Source organism: Harpia harpyja, chromosome 8, assembly GCF_026419915.1.
Source record: "Harpia harpyja isolate bHarHar1 chromosome 8, bHarHar1 primary haplotype, whole genome shotgun sequence".
Lineage (NCBI taxonomy): Eukaryota > Metazoa > Chordata > Aves > Accipitriformes > Accipitridae > Harpia > Harpia harpyja.
Window position 1 is genome coordinate 15033988 of NC_068947.1, and position 21439 is coordinate 15055426.

At 35.3% G+C, this 21439-nt stretch overlaps 1 protein-coding gene across 1 annotated transcript in view; it reads left to right on the forward strand.

The window, feature by feature from the left end:
* Positions 1-21439, forward strand: part of HLCS (holocarboxylase synthetase) — a 133896-nt gene that overhangs the window by 38833 nt on the left and 73624 nt on the right. The window contains exon 6 of the mRNA XM_052794268.1: positions 10545-10816. Coding sequence (XP_052650228.1) covers positions 10545-10816 — 272 coding nt within the window. The remainder of the gene's footprint in view (positions 1-10544; positions 10817-21439) is intronic.

Consider the following 21439-nt stretch of genomic DNA (forward strand, 5'->3'; position numbering starts at 1 on the left):
ACCAAGCATGTTCTTGCCATTATAGCATATAATTTCCAAGAAATTCTTCCTTTCTAAGATGTTTCTTTTAGTATCTTTTTGTTTATATTTATAAACTGTTATGTCAACCTGAATATGTTTTAGAAAGGATTATAAAATACATGATACACGTTGAACAGTAGCTGTGCAACTTTAGAGACATAACTGTATTGTAATCTCTGAGTTGTGGTACATGTGAAAATGTGTTGTGGTTTCACCCTAATATTTCACAGACATTTCTTTAGCTCAAAAACCCCTGCATTGTGACAGAATTGGGAGTTCTTGCTCAGAAGAAGCAAAAATGAGGTACAGCTGAAATCTTGTCATTTGAGTTTAATGCATGTTTGCAGTACTAAGAGGAGAATCTTTGGCTCCTGTTCCACTATTTCATATTCATGAACACTAAATTCATTCACATTTTATGTATATAAACTTGCCGAAAGGCGAAACCAACCTGATGGAAAACCTTAAACTAAGAATTGTGTATTATCAGTGCTAAGAAAAAATATGTTCTTAGGTTTTATTTACTTAACTCATTCTACTACTAATTCCAAGATTTTCAACAAACAATTTTTACCTCAATTTAAAAAAAAAAAAAGTTTTGGTACCAAATAAAAACACTATTATGTGATAGCTGTTTAACAGAGCCAGTTTTACCAGCTGAATATATTGCATCTAATTTATTGCCCTATTAGCTGAGAACAAAATTCTCCTGTATTTTTTTTCTAGTCAATACAGAATACTTTTGAGAGTAATTTAAAATAAATGTGTACAGCATTTAGGGTTAGGTTTATATCTTAATTTATTCTTCTAAACATGAGTTTTGGTTTGGTTTTTTTTTTTTAAAACCCACTTTAATATGCATAATGTTCAGATTTTAGTGCAAAAGTGGAATGTCTTTTCCCTTCTGCCTGGTTTCTCTATACTTATTTTTAGCACAGTTGCACATATGCTCAATTTACTGTAGACTTTTCTTCAAAAAAATAACAACAGTTTTGTTACAAAGTAGGTGTCATGAAGAATTAAATGGTCAAACCATAATTTATCACGCCTTTTTCAGGTAGGATAAATCAACACCTACTAGTCCTCTGATTTATCAGCCCTTTCATTGCAACGCTCATTTTTGTGAAGTGTTATGTAGTGATGTTATGTCAAAGGTAGACCTTGTTCTTATTGATCCTTTACCCTCAAAGTCAGCTTTATAGTCTGTTGCAGCAAATGTACCCCAATTACTGTGCTATGTTATGATACCAGTTTACCTTGTGTAGGTGGTCATATACTGTTTAATTTCTGAGATTAAGAGCTACAAAATACTAAATGAGATTTCATCCTGTAATTTTTAGTATCCTTTAGTTTAAACTAAAACTTTATTATGGATGTTACGAAATTATGCTAAATATGAGGGCGTTTTGATGCATACATTCTTTGTTCCTTTCTTTTTGTGTGTGCATTCATGTGCTTAAATGTAGTTATATGGTAACATGCGATTACAATTTTTAAAGTATGCTTGGCTTAAAACCTGGTTAAATTCAATCCTTTAGTGATTCTTGACAGAGCTGGGCATTCTGGAATAGGTTTTGACATCTAAATATGGGCTGTTACATTCAAAAGTTTTCAAATAAGGTTTGAAACTGACTTGGCAAGTGTTTGCAAAGGATTTAAACATATGTTTAGTACGTCATCTTGCTCTGCTACCTGCATCATAAAACCTGCAGTTTTGTTTTGGTAAAACTGATACTGAGCCTAAACCTGTTTTTTCAACTTGTGTAACACATTGATGGTGCATTTGTAATTATTAGAGGAGTACTTATTTTGTTGTTGTTGTATGTGAATATGGAGCTGACTTATTCAGTGTTAATAAAAGTTAATAAAATATTTTAGAATATTTTTAATACAACTCTATTTTTTTTTTTACCATAAAACACAGATGGAATTTTAAATAACTTTGTTTTTATTAGAAACCTTGCACAGGTCTCAAAATCAGCACAGGCGAGAGTAAATTAGTGCAATGTTGTAAAATACTGCTTCATCAAATTAAGGATTTTTTGTTTAAGTAGACTTTTGGCCTTTCATAATGGAATATGGTTCGCTTTCATATGTAATGTGCTTTTTTCATATGCATGGACGGCTTCAGGTTTTTTTAAAGATACGCTTTCAGTTCTGGATGACGTTTAGCCTTTGACCCAGCCACTTTTTTACAATAAACAGTTTGTTGATGAGAGCAGCTGCTGGGAAGATTGCTTCCAGACTGTTCTGTTGCAGCTGAGTAAGAAAAAGCGAAAGCCAGCATGCACCTTACAGCATTGCTCTGCTGTCCTCCTTGTTCCTCTGCTCAGCTCTGGTTGCGTTGAGGACAGTGCAGTGGGGCCTTCTGCAGCTAGCCTTGTCCTGCGGCTGCGAAGGCTGTTCCGTAGTGAGGGACCATAAATGGTAGTACTTTATCAAAACTGAGAAATCAAAACAAATGTGTTCTGCTTAGGGCAGTACACATTCACTCGTTTTTGTATTGTTCCCTCCTTTTAAGAATTTTTGATGCTTTTTTTGCATATAACAATAAAGAAAAAAATGTGATTGCCTCATTTCCTGTATTTGTTTTGCATGACTGAATGATAGCATGTGCCTTCTAGTAACTTAATATCTAAGCATAACACTGTGCTAAAAACAACAGAGAGATACTGATACAAAAAACTTGACATGAAGACCATTTTCCCTTTTCGTTGCTAGTTGATTTCCTTTTATCTTATTTTCAACCTTATTGACAGCATTCTTTTCTCTACAGAAGGTAACATCTGATATATTTTTCATTAGTTGGTGAATTCTGACCTGGGCCCTGCAGCCTGTTTTTAGAATGGACTGCTGCACGTTGGATAAATTAATTTTCTGCCTACATACAGTGCTTTTTAAAGCTAAATTTAATTTTGGATTCAAATTTAGGCACAGATTTATGAGCAGTTGCTGGACACGTAGACTGGGAATGGGTTGAAATCTAAGATGCTTCATGTTCAAAGAAATGTAACTGCAATAAAAAGCATAAGGATACCTTGCAACACTTTGTTAAAAATCTTTCCCTTTTTTGGATGAGGTATTCCACGTTATCCGTTGGCAAAACAGACCCACTTCTATATGTGACTGTTTCTACTCCCCATACTGCTGAGATGTTGCACTGTATAACTGTTTATGTAATGTAGTACTTGTTTTTAAAAACACACTGAACCATGGAGACAAAAATAAGGAACTTGGTCTCTGGAATGATCTTTCAGAAATGATTAGCTTTTTCTGCCTCTCTTTAGAAAGTATATCACAGATTAAAATAACTACCCAAACCACTACAGACTCCTAAAAATCTGGCTGGGTGTGAATTTAAAAAGTTACCAAACCCTGCCATCTTTCTAAATGCCCTTCCATATTTTACACAATCAACTCATGTTTTGCACCGTATCTGGGTTTAGAAAATATAAAAAGATTATTAATAAACTGAAACAGATTTCCTAGTTATGTAGTATCCCGAGAACGCATAGCAAATATCAGCCAAGTAACTACAGAAGTTCATGAGAACGTGAAATGAGAATGCACCTTGGTTGTACTATAATAAAATCTTTATGAAGTTCTTTGGGGCATGGGGAAAGGAGGGAGTGGAGAACTGGGGAATTCTCTCCTTCCTAAGATTTTTGTACTATGAACTAAAACACCAATCATGAAAATAATGGCCCTCTCTGTGCTGAATAGCATAAGAGAGATGCACAGATTCTCCCCTGACTTAGCCTAGAAGAGTGACCTCAGCTAAAATATGTCTTCCTATTAATATAATATGCAAAACAAATGAAAATATTGTAATTAATCTGAAAATAGATTAAAATCAGCCAGTGGGGCCATGGAGGGAAACATCTAGCTTGCAGAATTTTTATCTATTTCCTTGAACAAGGACTGAACTTTGAAATTAATTATAAGCAGTTAATATTGAGAGGAAAGTTTTATATATGCTTTCTGAAAATGAATTTGAATACTTTATATATTTCAAATCAGATTTTGAATGTGTTGTGAATAGCCTGTGTTTTACAGTTCTGTTTATTCTTTTTGTTTCAGTTGATACAAAAGTCCATCTTCAACTTTACACTTAAGTCTAAAAGGGCAACTATTAAGGACTCCAGGCATTGATGTGTACTTTGGTAATGTTATTACATATTAATGACATCTGAACAATATTGAAATAATGATTAGGACTATCTAATGAATTAACCTGATTGTCTGGTTAGAGACACTGGCTTTGACACACAAACACAAATAATACATCTGCTATCTACAGCTTTCCTAAGTCCTGCTGAACTTGCAGAAGATGGCCGCTGCAGCTTAATTGCCAGTATTGTTTTTCTTGAGATGGAAGAGCAACCTTTCTCCCATCTTTGTGAGTGTTTCTATGGAAGAGGTTACAGCAGGCCTGTTCTTCATCCTCTTCCAGTTCCTCTGTAAGACTCTGATCGCCAAGAGATTATCCTCTTTCCTCATCTGATCTATCAAGTTTTGGGGTTTTTTTTCTCCTTTCTTCAGTCTTTTCCTAAGGATAAAGACATTGTACTGGGTTTCCCTCCCTTGTAAGATAAAGTAATACCTTTTGATGAATGATTGTGGTACTAAACAGTATTTATAAAATGTTTTACAAAGCCTCAGTAAAAGGTAATACATACATGCTAAGGTTTGAAGACAATAAGGATAGTATGTAACTTCACATTTTTTCTGCACCTTCTGTATATTTACAGTAAGGTTTTTTGGTGCAATTTAATATTTATTTATTTATTTATTTATAGCATTTTTCTGTATTGACTAAGTATGAACATGATTTTAAAACGGGGCCATGGTTGTGTTATGAAACTGTCATCAGCTTCAGATCTCAAAGTATGGCATTATTACAGGAAGTAAAAACACAGGCAGCATCAGAAAAGCATTTTGTGTGCCTCATTAGTCAGAAATGTCTGCCAAAACCTTGCCCTCTTGTGCTAACAGCTGACTTTTCCTGCTGCTGGCCTCCTAAGTCACTAGCATTTGGGGCTGGAGTTGCCACTGTAGATGTGTTTTTTGCTGGCACCAACCTACTGCTTACTACCATGCTGGACTTCAGTTTGTTTCTATTGGATTCAAGAGATACTATGGAAGCTCTCCAGTGGCTAATTTAACACCTTCAAACTTGTAGGGTTGTTGAAAAAAGCTGTTTAATACAAGGAGGATGTATTTTTTTTGTGTATATGTATATGCGTGTGTGTATTTTTATATTCTACAGTTGAAATCAGATTCCAAAGGCCATGGACTCTATTAAAATACATTCTTTTCTATCAGTGCTGATACAGAATTCATATGAAATATGTACATTTGAGATCATACCTGAACCGAATAACACTTATTTGGAAACAGCCAATTCAGAAAAAAAAGGTTAGCCGTATTGAAGGTGTGATGTGTATAAATGTGGTTGTGCTCCAAATGGGCTATTCATGTTCTCCTCTAAAAGATTGGTACTTTATGCTTGTGTAATCTTCACTTGTTTGCAGTTGTTAAACATATATGCATATGTGATTTAGTCAGTACATCAACTGATAATATATGAATCAATGCATCAACTGCAAACTTTTTTAAAGTACAGTGAAGCAAAAATAGAGGTAGTTCATTGGAAATGATTACATTTTATGCAAAGGAAGGAGAAAAATTGTTAAATTTTGTTCTAGCTATGTATCCAGAAAGTGAACACTTGGCCTCACTTACTCAACAAGCAACAGCTAAAATAGAGTATTATATTACAGTCACAATATTGAGTCATCAGGTAGAGCATCAGTAGTTAAAATTATCTCATTTTTCCTCCCAAGAAAGGAAAGAGCTGACTGATGTATAATGTTTGTTTGTTTTATGGCATTATATTTTTAGCTTTCATTTAGTTTTGCCTCCATGTTTTTAATAGAAACCAAATGAATTTAGGCTGTGACTGAATTTTGTCTTAACAAAGAATTCCATTGAAACAGAGTTGAAGACCTATCGTCACAGAGTTCGATAGAAGAGCAGCTCCCAAACATGCCCAATGAGAGAGATACTTGCATATATATGTGTGTGTATATGAGTGTACATATAAAAATAAGAAAATACATCAAAATTCTATATATATATAAATAGAATGTAAGAATAAAGTCTTGGATTTGGGATTATTTTGAACCATTATAACTGAAAGTTTATGTGCTTTGTGCATAAGTCTCATTGGTTGATAGAGCCCAGGTGCAAATAAAATCTTCTCCATCAGGAGCTGTAATTTTCTGTTATTTTCTACTACAACAGAGAAGGGGCCTTATGCAGCTTTTTTTTGTCTCTTATGTCTCCCTCTTTTCTCCTTTTTGTTCAGTTTCAACCACTAAGTAAGCATTAGGAAAAAGTGAAACTAATTATTACAAAAATAAAAAGAATTTTGAACAGCAAAAGAAAACTTCTGTTACATAACAGTTTCTTCACACACCTGACCGAACTCTTAAAATCATAGAAAGCAGATGTTAGATCATAAACAAAATACAGCTTTTACTCTTCCTTCTTTACATTACAATTACCATTTAAACTTTAGTTCAACAACTTGCAATGTCAGACCTCCAATCCTTGATACAGTGACCCCTAGTAAATCTTTGTGCTGATCAGTGGAGGAGCTGAGGGTATGTAGTATGCAGTAGCTTAATGCTCTCTTTCTCTGAATTTTGTGACTTAACATCCACTGTATCTCCCTACCCACTCAGAACAACTTTTCATTCAGTGACGCTTTCAGTCTGATAATCAAAATTCTGCTTTTTGATCTGTTTGTCTGTGGGTACCAGATCAGTGAGGCTGTCACTGCTTTGAAATTTCGTATCTCTCCATGCTTCTGACTGAGAGGATTTAAGTTGTGCTTTGGAGTGCTGGGGAAGAATTTGTTAGTGAGAAATGGTGGTAGTTCCTGTTGGTCTAGTGCTTTTCTGCTTTTGGTAATTGTTTTTTACAATGCATTGAAAATATATTGTGCTTTTACCATTTAAAATCTGGGTAGAAAAATTTTCTCGTTATAAATATTAAATTTGTAGTTGATTATTTTAACTGTGAAAAGCCGATTAGCTCTCTTGTTGCCAAGTTGTTTGGTTGATGTGTCAAATTTCATTCTTACTTTAAGAAAGAAGGCAATATCTTTGCTTTAGAGAATGTACATATAAAATGTCATTTGAAAAATAAACAGTTTTATAGGACGTTAAATTTGGCTTGACTTCAGTTCTCCTATCCAAAACTGATGCAGTAATGATGAATAACAATTTCAGAATACATTTGTGCTACCCTAAAGCAAGTGTAGTTATTATATTTACAAAGTATGTTACTGGTAATATGCGTAATACAGATTTTAGTACAATTATCTGCAGCTACTTACACATATATTGTTGTCTGTGCCTGAATATGTGACAGCTACAGCTTTTTTGGTGGCATACTCATTTAAAGCTTGTACCTGCATGTTTTCGGATTTTGATAAAGGTCAGGGTAAGCAGTGGCCAGGAGTTTGGGTATTCCTTACCTTGTGTTGGGTGCCTTGCTTGACACACCTGATCTGGTCCCAGAGGTGTGGAAGGCCAGACAGTTCCTGAACCAACCCTTTTCATTTAAATGGCCACCAGAGGTTGCTGCAGAACGGCAGACGTGACTGGGGATGGGTTTTGAATTCAAAGCTCAATCCTGAATTTAGCAACAAATCACACAGGTTCTGACGTGATTATATTCCTTTTAAATGGAGTTGAAGCAGAGGTTAACCCTGACTTCTTATAAAATGTGATTATTTCATTATACAAAAATGTACTTCTCTGTGTGCTAGTATAATTGTGGGGACCAAAATGCATTGGTTCAGCATCCGTGTTTCTGTAACTTTGTGTGAAGGAGGCTCTTGAAACGAAAATTAATTTTTCTAGCATGAACTTGGACAGCACTTGAAACTTTGCTTTATTAAAAATGTAAAAACATATTTTTTAGGAATTTTTAAAAATCAACTGTTCTTGATTATGTATTATTCATGTTTATATTTTTGATCAGCTCAATAAACGTGTACATTATGGGAAAAATTAGCTTCATAATTATACACATGTAACAATTCTTAAATTGTTCAGTATGCGTTAGAAACAAGAAAATTAAATCAAGAAGTAAACCTAAAAACTATGGGGAAAAATTCACCTGAAAGAATATACTCATGAGGATAAATGGTAGGAATTGTGGGCATATTTGTAATAATGTAACTTCACACATAAATATATGCTATTTCAGTCTTTTCAGAAAGTATGCTGTGGCAAAAGTACACCAGACATTCTGACACATAGAACTAAGCACTTTTATTGTTTGTTTAGAATGTAATAATACTTTAAGCACCTTTATTTTTTAACTTAATGTCTGTTTTTGTAAGTCTGTAAACCTGTCCTTAAGTGAGTTAAAATTATGTTTTTGTGTGTAGGAATTGCACACTCAATTATGCTAAGTGAATTTCTGTGTTTGGAAAGCAATAGGAAAATGCACTTTCTGATTAAGCACGGTTTTTCCATATACTCCCTGACAAGAATGAAAGCTATAATTTTTCTAAATATCTGTTAGAGCTAATACGTGACTCTGTGTGTGTGTAAAACAAGTAGGATAGTGTGTAAAGAATTTAGCAGCAGTCTTTCAAAGCTATGATATTATGCTAAATGAAGATAGAAGTGCTTCATGCAGATCAGTCAGAGAAATGCTCATAAAACCTTTAATGCCACATCATCATTTACGATGCATACACACACACAAAAAAAGGAAGAAAATACTTAAAGCATATTTTATCCAAGAAGTTAGAAAGAGTTCAGACGGAGCTTTAGAAAACCAAGAAATGAGAAGTAATTTCTCTGTAACTAAAATTTTGCTACTGAGTCACTCTTAGATCATCCTCGGGCTTAGAAGCTAGTGCCTGATTGCATTTGGAAAGAGGCTATTCCTTTCTTCGTGTTATGCTCTGCTGCCCGTACTACAGAGCTGCAAACCAGTAAGTCTGCTGACATTCAAAGAACGTCACACAAGAAGCAGTGTCCATGTGAAACTTGAGAATGTGTAGTTTCTGAGGATGGAAAAATCTATAAAAAGGTGTTAGGAACAGGACCACTTTTCTCATTCCTTCTTAAGATATAACAATGGGATTTGGAAAATTGGAGCAATTCCTCAGATAGATAACTATTTATAGGAAGTTTGCTCTTAATTGTGGGTTGTGGGTTTTAAAGGGTTGGGCTGGAGCTCGGAGACATCTTGTTCAAGGGCAAGAGAGCTTAGTCCTGTCTTAAGCACTCACGTAGGAAACACTCATATTCTGGTTCCTAGATATGGCAGTAATGGGAAGGAGGGGCATATATTTGGTCAGAAGTTTTTTATTTAAAAGTCAAATGTCTTCCTCTTAAAAATTTGAAGGCAAGAATCACTAGTACATTATTTTCAGTAGAATAGAAACCACAATTTTTGTGGTTTCATATATCGTATAAAAGACCACTCTGACTCTAGAAGGAGAGCTCTTCGAAATTTAAGCTACACGCTTAGCAAAAAGAAGTCCCAGCATCTGTGTTCATGGGCTGTTAACTTACGGTTTCTAAAGACATGGCAAATGTTTCATATCAGATCTCTCAAAACAGAATTAGATATCTCCAGAAAGAGTTCTATGAATGTGTAACAGTTGTTTCAGGGTGTCACCAGACAGGTAATAATCCTAGTAATCCATCTCTTCATTTCACATTCAAAAAAATATATTTCTAAATAACCTAAAATAAAGGAGAGAAAAATCAAAGTTTTGCTATGTAGCCATATAAAATTATATATGTATGTATATGTATATTTCACATTTAAAATCTTTTGCACAGAAATGTGTGCTAGCTGTGCCACTGACTGGGACAAGGACAACAGAGCATATATACGACTGCATTTCATACACTGGTAGAATTTTCTTAGTTGTGTGCATTCTTGAGTTACGTGCTTCTCTTAGCTAGCTAATTAACAGCCACTTTTGTCTATATTTAAGGTAATAGCAGTGAAGCTTCTGTTAGCTGAAGATATGAACCCTTTTAGTAGGTATTCTACTGAGAAATCAGTAAATGTTTTTCTTAGCTGCTACTTTATCCTTCAGATCGAGTCTTAGCAATGGACTAAAGGACTTCCAGCAAAGAAACTTAGCATGTTGAAAAACCTGCATAATACAGACAAATGTGTGCACTCCATGCTTCAGTATCTAGGAGAACCACTACAAATGCTGTTACAGGGAAAGATTAAGCCTAATTAATCTGCAAAGGAGCATGGTCTCAAGTCTAGGAAGACAGTACCTAGTAGTCAGGCCAGGCTGGACTAGTACAAGCAGCAGAAGTTGATCTTTGAAGAGGACATTGAGTTAATTTTCCTATTTTGCAGTAGAAGATAATTGCTTGAATAAAAATATTCTCAGAAGAATGTATGTCTTCACACATGGTGGTCTGTATTTCTATGCCTTATTTTATTTCCCTTGCCCACAGGAAATCCATCTTGCTTTTCTGAAATGGCTCGAGGGAAATGTAGATGCTGAAGGATTAAGAGTGTCCAGCAAGGTGTCTCTTAAATTTGTTTCATCCTGTGAATCAAAAATGGAGTTAACTCCGTCTCTCATGCCAGTCATCACTGAGATGGGAAGGTTCTCATCAGAACATTTCAGCCTCAAGACATATCAACAGAATCTTCAAACAAAGAAACTTGGAAAGATTCTTCTTTTTACTGAAGTTACCACAACAACAATGAATCTTCTAGATGGGTAAGATAGTGATCTAGACCATACTGAATAAACTTTCTGATCTGGAATTCACAATTATAGTAACACACAATGTTCAGAACGAATCTTCTTTCTCTTTGGTTTCTTTTTTGCCTACAAGTTAGCCAAAGGAAAAAAAAAAAAAAGCCGATTATCTTCTAGATAGGACACAAAATAGAGATCTTGGTGTTCACAGAATATTAATTGATAATGTATAAAATACTAAGCTATAAAGGGTAGAAATATCTCAATGTGACAACTTTTTACTTGGCGGTGGATTTTAATTGTTATTCCTCTTGCAAACCATGAACATCACCATAGGAAAGTTTAAGGTAGTAAATATGCATATTTGGGAGATTACATGCATTTTCTAGTACAAGTTATTTTCTAAGCTAGTTGTTTGACGAAAGTAATACCAAGTAGACTGTGGCCTTAATTTTAAGATTACTGTGTTCTCTTATTCCCTTTACTGAATATTTCACTAAAATGCTCTTTAGTGGTTTATTTGGGTTTTTTTTAAACATCGATTAGGGTTATGCTAGACATTCTTTCATCATCGCATAGATGACCCTTGTGAATGAGTTGTGGGATACCTTTGAGAAGGTAGTTCATTACAGTTTTGAGTGGGATTAAGCGATATGAAAATCGCAGTTACTAAATCTTAGTTTGGAGTCTATGTACAAAGACTATACTGTTTCATGAACAGTCTGATGGAAAAAACTGTCTTTGGGAAGTTGTTGCTCTTCAGGACAGATTATTCTATGTGTGTTTCTACCTGCAGCTATAACTTTTCTTGGCAGCTACTTTTGAGTATCAGTGTTAATTTATCTGCAGAAATTGCAGATGAATTTTACTGTTGTAAATAACCTCAGGAATTTTGGTTTGGATTTTTTTTTTTAATAAACATCATCAGTTAAATCATCTTGAATGTTATTGTAACTGATTAGTTAACCAGCAATAATAGCTTTAGTTCTCAGCTAGAGAGCTTAAATTGTGAGACTGATATAAGTTACAGAATATGCCTTCTTGCAAGTAATAAAGGTGATTTGTTTTAGAATATACGTGCACAAAATCTGTGAATGAGGATGCATAAAGTAAATCAGTTTGTAGTCTTACAGTTGACACTGTGGTAGAATTTACAAATGATAATTTGTGCTGAAGTATTGCAATTTAGAGACAGTTGGAATCAAATACAAATTTCTTTTAATTCCAAGCTATTCTCTGTGTGTGCATATGTACTCGTGCACACACATTAAAAAAATGTTGCTATCTAATTTTGCCACTCCCCTTCCCCCAGATCTACATCCTCATCCTGCAACTGATTTTGCAGTGACTTTTGGACATAGACAGATATGCTAGTTCAATAGAAAGCCACAAAGAAAAGAGTTATTTTATAGAAGCATTTGTAGCATTTGCTTCTTAATTTTTAGTATTCACAGCATGTTCAGCCCACTAGATTGAAAGCAGAAATACTGTGAAGAAACCGACAAAGTGATAATTTAATAGGTCAAGGCCTTTCTTCTCTGACAGTTGGTTTTGGTGGTGGTTCTCAGTAACATTATTCACACACCTCAGTAAGATGAGGTATATAATTCAGAGGTTTGTGAATTTATTTAGATATCACAAGCTAAATAGAATCATGTCTGCCAATTTATATATGATTATATTATCAAGAAAGGCAAGACAGCTAAGAGAAGTGGTCTTGGTTTTCCAGTGACTGTGGAACCTTTACTCTCTCATCTTTAAACTGCTGTACCAGCAGAGTGGTCAGCACTCAGGTTGCTTTTTTACATTAAGTAGTCCAAATGTAATGAAGTGTTTACAGATGTAGGTCTTCAAGATTTTCCCCATCATGATGCAGCTTGAGTAGTCAGTTTTCAGGTAAGGTGTAAACTAGAAGTCCTGGCTCTAAGTAGCTTATACTGGGAAGATGATCGCAGTCAGATTACAATTCAAACAATTAAATTTATCTTACAGAAAGACCTTTGTTTTAGTAAGTTAAAATACTTGTCTTAAGTATTATGGTTGATGTTATGGTAAATACTTTGTTGTCATGGATAATAGAATAATGTAGTCCATGTGATTTGCAATTCAGCAAAGTACCTTGAGTGTTCACACATGATAACATTTCGTAAATCACTAGAAATTGATGCAAATATCTATTAGGTAATTTTTATTGAAGAAAAAAGTTGTCAGGTTTTTAAGGTACTTCCAAATGAACCAATATGAATTTGTTAGGATATGTGTATGACACTTTTTTCTAATTACCAATTCTGAATGAAAGGAAAACATATATCAGGAAAAAAGATTTTCTTTGCTTGAACCAAAAATAGGTATCTATTGTTCATTCGTGATTCCCAGAAAAAAAATTGCAATACTGTGTTTATGTAATCATGTATTGCAATAAGCGCTTGTTATGTGACAGACTCTCTTAGGGTCTCTCAAATTTTGCCAAGTTTGTGATGATTGAAAATACCATACAGACACCTCAGGAACTTAATTAGTGTGATTAGTATAAATTTAGTTAGTAAATTATTTAGTTAGTAAATCATGAATAAATGCAGCATTTAACTTTCATGATTTTACATTTTCTTATACCTTGCCCACCAACTGAATATCAAACTTTCGTCTCTCTTCCTTTCCACTTCCCCAAACCTTCATACCCCCCCAAAATTAAGATGTGGAAGGAGAAAGTGGGCTGGAACTAATTTAATGGCTGAGCAACCTCACAGTGGAGAAACAGCCGGAGCCTAATAGGGGTCTTTGTCTGCATTTCCACCCTGGCTGGTAACGTGCCAGTCAAAAGTCAAGCAAGAGAAACAGGTGGAAACTATTAGACCTGTCATAAAGTTTGAAAAATTGATTCTGGAGGCTAAGTGAATAGATTGAACTTGACAGTGTTGTCCTAAAGATTCTAAGGGAAAATTCTGTAGTTTAATTTGGGATCTCTTGATTGTTCATTAGCTCTCCAGATGGCAGGTCTTGGCAGTTTCCGTATTAATGTACACACTGTATTATCACTGGTGTCCATTTATGTGTCCTAAGGTAACAAACAAAGTGTGAATTCACCTGTAGGTGTCTAAAATTAAATGGCATTAGTCTAATTGTAAAATAAAGATTTGTTTAAATGTCATATAGTTTTAAATGATCAATATTGCTTTTATGATTTCCTGTTAAAAGCTTTATTTAAACCATTTGAGGCTATTTTTAAAAGCATTTCCATTTTTATTTCTTACACTAAGATTTAAAATCCTTACCAAAGATTAGAAGCTTCCTTGTTTTTTCTCTAAAAGGAAATTCTTTCTGTAAGTTTCAGTTCAGAAACCTTGTCTTCAAAGATATTTATCCTAATGCCAACTGAACAGGTTAACCTTGCCAGAAGCGGTTCCGCTTTCTCTGTCTCCTCTCCTCAGAGAATGCCTGGGATTGCATGATTTAAGATGAAACCATTATTTTTGAGGATGCATCTGGTATAGTGATACAGGTGTTACATTGTAGAGACATAGTTATTAGACTCACAAGACTTGAGATTGATAAAGAAATATTTCTAGCACACTCTTAATTGGCTGGAATGGTTTCACAAGCATTTCATTAAAAGATAAACTAATTAGATATACATTTCAGTTTTATTCTTTACTGGCACCTTATATCCTGTTTTAATGTTTTAGTTGACAGAAGATTTGATTTATACATGATTAAGCCAGCATGTGATATATTCTATATGAAATGCCATTGTGGATCCCTTTTCCCCAATATTTAAGAAGCATAAAGTGCCGTTGTTAGGAAGAGTTTGACACAAAAATGGTGAATTTTAGTGGAAATGAAATGTGGGATGAAGTTGCTTTCATAATTGCTGAATAGGATATTTAAATAAAATGTCAGCTTAGAATAAACAATTTCCAAACAGTTAAAAGCTTTGAAAAAGAAAATCCTTTACATCATTGGTGCCCTTTTAGTTTTTCTTTATGGTTTTCTAGATTAATATTGTTTAATTTTTTAAAATTGTACTACAGCTCTAATTTTGGAAAGGGAGCATTAGGACTCACTTTAAAACTCTTGTTTTAGTTGTATTCAAATATGTGTGCTGCTAATGCAGGTATGAGTTAGTGAAAAGTAAGAGCAGCACATAGTTGAAGGAGGTTGGAATGGCACTTCAGAGGCACAAGCAGACAAGTTGGGATTGACAAATTATATTTTATACTTAGTGATTATTTTTTTTTCCCAAATCCTTGTGATGTGTTACTGTATGTAAAGACAGTGGCCTCATGTTTAGTCATTGCATGCACCTCGGTGATCTCCCTTATTCTCTCTTCAAACTATATATTTTAGAAAACAAATTAAAATCAGGTATGTTGTGGGGAGTGGGTTGAAATGTCATTTGAAGATAGAAACTTGGCATTAACGTAGCCTTTGCAAAATATGCCATACAGTCACAGTGCTTGTTTTCATTTCATCATCAGGCAGATGTACCTGTTTAAAGCCTCCCTTCTCAGATACTTGCCTCAGAATTCCACTAGGACTGTAACTACAAGTCAGAATTATTCCTCTTACAACTATTGGCTCAACTCAATTGACCATTTTCTTAAAAGCTATGGAAATTGTTTACTACTTTTAATATTATTTTAGCTAGCCATGCCTCATCATCTAGGCTCACGTAGGTGGAGGAAGCTGTTTTGCTGTAATAGTCAAAACCAACTGCAAGCTGCGTCACAGACCTTGTGGTTTCCTTTCTTGAAGATGTGTGTTGTTGAACTACAAAGTCTTCAAAGAGTAATCTTTGTCTTTTTAGCATGGTGAGACTATCCTAGTACATTGTCTGCTGTAAATAAATGTTTTATCCCCAACATTAACAGTTTGTAAAAATTAACCCCCGACACCCTTGTCCCTCAAGAATGCATGTTGGAGAGCTGGAAAATACCATGGTGGGCAGGAAGGATGCCTTTCTCTCAAGAAAGAGGCATTGATGGTGGATACTTTAAAAATGTGTGCTGATAAATTGGTCAGTTGCATTTAAATGGTGTATGCATTTTATAGATAATCTTTTCTACAGATACATAACCAAATATATTTTATCAGTTTGGATAATGAGTACTTCTTTGTGCAGAGAGTTCTCACAATAATTCAGATTGGTTTTAAAAGCTTAGATACCTTGGTTTTGTTTGTTAAACTGTCGTGTGGGATAGGAATGCTTTGCTTGATGAATGTCTAGCCTAAAAACTGAAGTTAAATACTAGTGGCAATAGATCTGCTCTTTAAGGAATCTTTAATCTACATCCCTCCCATTTAACTTAGCCTTGATATAATATCATCTTCCTTTGTTCTTTTTGTCATTGGGCTTACTAACTTTTAAACTTCTGGGTTTTTTACTTATAGGGTTGAAGCGCTTTTTATTCTCAAAAGACGAAAGTTAGTGCATTGAAATAGCTGCTTCCATGCCTGTTTTCCTTAAGAGGTTTTTTATATTCAATATTTTGTGCCTTCCTTTGGTGATAAGGATTAGCTCAAATAACTGAATATGTTTGTTTCCCTTAAATCAAATCAAATTAATTTCAACAGTAATTTTTGCTAATTTAGTTTGAAATGTATAATATTTCATACTTTATTCTTCCATTCACTTATTGGTAGTGTTTTGCATCATCCAGTGTTAGAGAAAGCTGTCCTTCAGCCTGATAATAAAAGATCATGCAGGAATTTTTGTAATACAGCCAAGAGTCTGTTCCCTTCCTCGCCTGTAGAAAGGGAGGAATTCGGAAGTTTTTGGCACTGATTTGGTTCTGTGCCATTCCCAGACTCTTCTCTGCAATACCATTTTTCATTACATGCTTGCTGAAAGATTTCTGTATTAGGATTTGTCATCTCCTTTGCGTCAATTTTCCGTGCCTTTCTTTCCACCTGTTGTGAACAGTTCTTGAGGGTGCTAAACAATTAGGTCCCTATTTTCCTGTCACGCACCTTGTGTGTCTGATTTTTCATGGAATTGAAGGCAAAATATGTTCCTCTTTATTTTTTTGTTACGTAAAATTAGTAGATTTTCTTCCTGTTAATGAAGTGGGCCCCCTGCTTGCATGGTTTCTGTCAGTGCAGGGGGAGGTTTGGCATTCCCAAAGGGGATTGAGTCACAAAAAAGAGATACCCATTTTGCAGAGCAATTAACCCACGTTGAACTCTTATAGTAAGTATATTGTATTACCCTGCTGCTGGAAGTTCCTGAACAATTCACATTGTCGTATGAATACACATGTAGCCTTGGAGCACTCATCATTTGTTAAATATGAGAGGAAACCCTGTAAGACTGCACAGTTAAAATGAGAGCTAAAGAATGGAAATGGAAGGGTTTCAATAACATCTACTGTTTTGTTTTACACGGTGCTGTTTTCATGCACACATTTTAAAACAGACTTTTTGTATTAAGGTGAAAAAATTGAATGCTGAAGTTACAAATCACATTTTTTTGAAGAGGATTAACTTGAAAAAGTATATAATATAATACATGTAATAGAATAAAATACATCATAATAATATAATCTATTGTTATATATGTTTATAATATTAATTACAACATATTACATGTATATTGTTGCTATTCGTGACTGTCAGGTCTGCCTTTGAATTTTAACTTTTATTTAGTAAAAACTGTTGATAAGCTTAAACTACGCAGAAGCACTCACGGATTTATGTTTGCAGTTCATTGAGAAAGAGATTTTCATGCTTTTTCAGTCATCGTTTTGTAGCATGTTAAGTATAACGGTGTCAGTTCTGTAGTGTCAGTGCGAACGCATATCAGGTAGGGCTATCCTTGTTCATCAAATGGCTTTCTGTGCACTGGGAAACCTGCCACCTTATTGCCACCGATCTGAGCTCAGATCAGAATATAGCCTCTAATGAAGTCATGTGCTTATAGTAATAAGTTAAAAACCTCAAAGGCAGGCATAAGTCAGTGTAGGACATGACCCATTGACTTAAAAAGGGGAGAGTAAGTGTTATAGGAGCTTAAATGGAATCTGTTGTATAGTCACTTCCTAGCTCAAATGAAATTCATTGTATAGAATTAATAGAAAGACTTGCTAAAGCCTTAGGCCACAAGCAGTGAAATTCTACTTAGTTACATGAAGGGGGGCCCCGAGAAGGTGCATCATGGGAAAAATAAGGTAACCACTTCTGTCAGCAGAAGCTGCATCCTGTGAAAAATAAGGTAGCCACATCTGCCAGCAGAAGCTGCCTCTTGGAGATAACAAAAGGAATGGCCTGCCTGGAGACAGAAAAAGGATCCAATGAGGAACAAGACCCCAGACCCAAATATTACTGTTGGACCAAACCGTCATATGAGGGGAAGGGAACTTAGATTGTAAGGGTATAATTGCCCGGATATTTCTTTGTTCGGGGTCCCTCTCCGGAGGCACCCAGCTCGAGCTGTCCTATACCGCTGTACCGCTCAATAAATTCGTCTGACGTACATCATGTCGAAGACTCTGCTTCACAAAACCTAGGGTCAAGCCTGAGGGAGGAGGAAGCGCTTGTGAGTGTGAGGGTGAGTGTGTGTGTGAGGAGTCGGAAGGGGCATCCGTCAGCTCACTGGAGCCGCCCGCTGTGAAGGGACTCTGGTCCGAGCAGTTAAAAGACTCGGGTGGTGTGTGTGCAGCTCCTTGAATGGTGTGTGAATGCTCAGGCAGTGGCCTCTCCCTTAACAGTAAGGCATAGCAAAACTACATATGTTGATAATGTGGTCAGATGAAACAACCTCCCCGCCTCCCTGATTAACCCCATTGAGTAGCTCGGGGCTCGGACAAGTCATGGATCTGCTTTTCTCCTTCATACCTTTTCACTATAATTGTTATAATGATCAGACTAGTAAAAGAATAAATTGAAGATGTTACATTCAAATAAAACAGAATAGCAGTTAGGTATCTAAGTGACTTGATAATGTGTTTGATTAACGGGTTGCCCACATGATGTGTGGCTGAGGAAGCCCCAGTTTAGGAACTAGTAAAGAATCCACTTGGCTGGGCAGTACACGTTTCTTACACTTGACCTACGAAGGAGATGTGCTGGAGTTATTCAGCATGTTTAAGTTCCAAACAGACTCCCTATTTTTTTCAGAAAATGGGAATTCTGGAGAAGAAGGGGAGCCCAGTATGTGTTGCCTTGGCAACTTCTCTGGCCATTACACTTGCTTTAAGTGATGCATAGGGCCTATCTCAGCCTTGGAATTACGTCTACAGAATAAATTTTGTCTGATCATTTTAGGAAGCTGATGGGAAGAATCACTGTTGTCAGCCATGGAGACAAACATGCTGTGTGCTAGCTTTTGACTTTAACTACTTTTATTTGAAAAGATCTGAATGCTGAACTACAACTAAGTGCAGTTGCACAAAGTCTGAATTATTCTCTGGAGGTGCCAGTTTCTCATTCTGACTACACAGGGAGAAGAGAGTAATCAGATTTCTTAGAAACTTGAAGTTGGATCATGGCTTTCAGTTTTCATTTTGCACATCTCCATCTCTTTGCCCTTGTTAGAAAAAAATGAAGAAAAAGAGTTTGGACTTACAACAGTATGGGAGCTAAGGTAGGAGCTAAGAAACTTATGGTATGGCTGTTTAGAGAAGTTTAGACAGCACCTGCTCCAGTGGTGTTAAGAATAAATACACTGATTTTTGTTTGTTCTTATGCTGCCAGTCAGAAGATAGTGATTTAATTTCAGAATAATTCCCTGATTGTTTCCAGAGCCAAAAACTTGCAAAGCTTGTATAATTTCTAACTTAAGTAGTAAACTAAGAAAATCCCACAGAATCTGAATTCTTTGGCTAAATCCCACTGGCCTAATTTATTTTCACTTATACTCCTAGTTAAAATATTTTAAGAATCTGTTTGTATTCAAACGAAGGCTTGCGTTTATCACACCTCATATCATTTAGCCTAAAATGTCATGGCCTGTAGAATGGTGTGTAAAAGAAGCGAGGTTCCCCCACTGCAGTTTTGTGATCCCCAGGATTGCTATAAAATGCTGTACCTCATGTTGCTTTCAAAAGAATTTACTGGCATTGTTCTTGTTGCTTAACTGTTAAACGTGGATGAACTTCCAAATGTTTTTTGTAAACTTGAACTGACACTATTTTTACTGATGATATTATCTTACATAAAAAACCCCAAAGTATTTTAAAGGATTCTTTGCAAACACATATGGCATATTACATTAAGCAGTTGCGGAATACAACTATAAACTGCCCTATAGACATTTTTCATTTGATCTGTGTTTGAATGGATCATCGGTCTGTCCATTCACAGAGGAATATGAAGAGGCATACTGAAGAGAAAACAAGAGGAGAAAAAAAAGTAGGGAGATGGAGGCTGAGACATAGGAAAGAGGAAATAAGAATAGGGCATTCAAGGGAAACAAATCTTATCTGTATTTACTGAATATTTCTTTAGCAAATATGCTAAGCTTAGGGTAAAATAAGTGGGATGTAAGAAGATCACAGTATTAATTGGGGAAAAATCTACATGTTGTCAGTGTGCTTAGCAAACCAATTACTGATCAAAACCCCAATACTCCCTTGTTAAAACGGCAAATTATCTACTGAAAGATAATTTACATGGTGTTTGAGTTTGATTTCTTCTGAAGTCATAAAGACTGGTAATAACTCCACTTAAGCACATGGTGATTCCATTTCTATTTTTTTCTGTTTGAAAACTGGGGAGTATGAGGAAAGGGGAGCACTTTATTTTGTGGAGGCTAAATAATAATTTTGCTTACAGTCATAACTGAATCTGTAAATTATGATGTCCTGGTTTGCTTGTTTATTTTTAGTCATCCTTTTAATCTTTCCTACCATCATAATAATTTTTTAATACCTAATCAGAATCTCACAAGTTGCTTGTATTTCATGCTTTTAAAAATGTGGCTTACAACATATTACATTGTACTTTTTGGATATCGTCTAATTCATTAAGTTGCATGTTACATGACAGTAGAAAAGCTTCAGAATTCATTCCACCTGAGTGTAATGCTTTCCATCCACTAATTTACTATCTTCATTCAAATCCTTGGATAGGCAGTTAAAATTTCAAAATGGAATTTCATTCACCGGTTTCTAAGCCCCTAAAACTTATTGGTAGACTTAGATGGGCTCTGGGCTTAGTGAAAGAGAACAATGTATTTTTATACTGCTGCGTCATCTGCTGCTAAAATATTTCACCCATATAATCAGTTGCTTTGTTTAAATGTAAGACTTGATTTTCTCGTATGTCTAAGTGAGAAACTAATTTGGTCTTGCAAACTAGTTCCTACAGAACCAGCTTCCTTTTAAGGATGTGTATTGTGCAATATGACTGTTGCAGTGAAACTGAGGTTTATGAACACTGAAGGAATAACATACAGATAGTGCTTTAGTGGCTAAAAATAATATTTTACTCTTCACTGGAGTAACCAGGACTTGATGCCCTCAGAACAAATAGTTTTTTGATATACTGGTGTAAATGCAGGTGTCAGGGGTATCAAACAGGCTTACAAGCCGTTTTAGAACTGTTTATTACTGGCATTGGATATAACTTGCTGATGAAGTACTGATCTTGTACCAAAAACCATTTTCTTTCCTTGTTGAATATAGAAGCTCATCCCAGCCCCAGGAG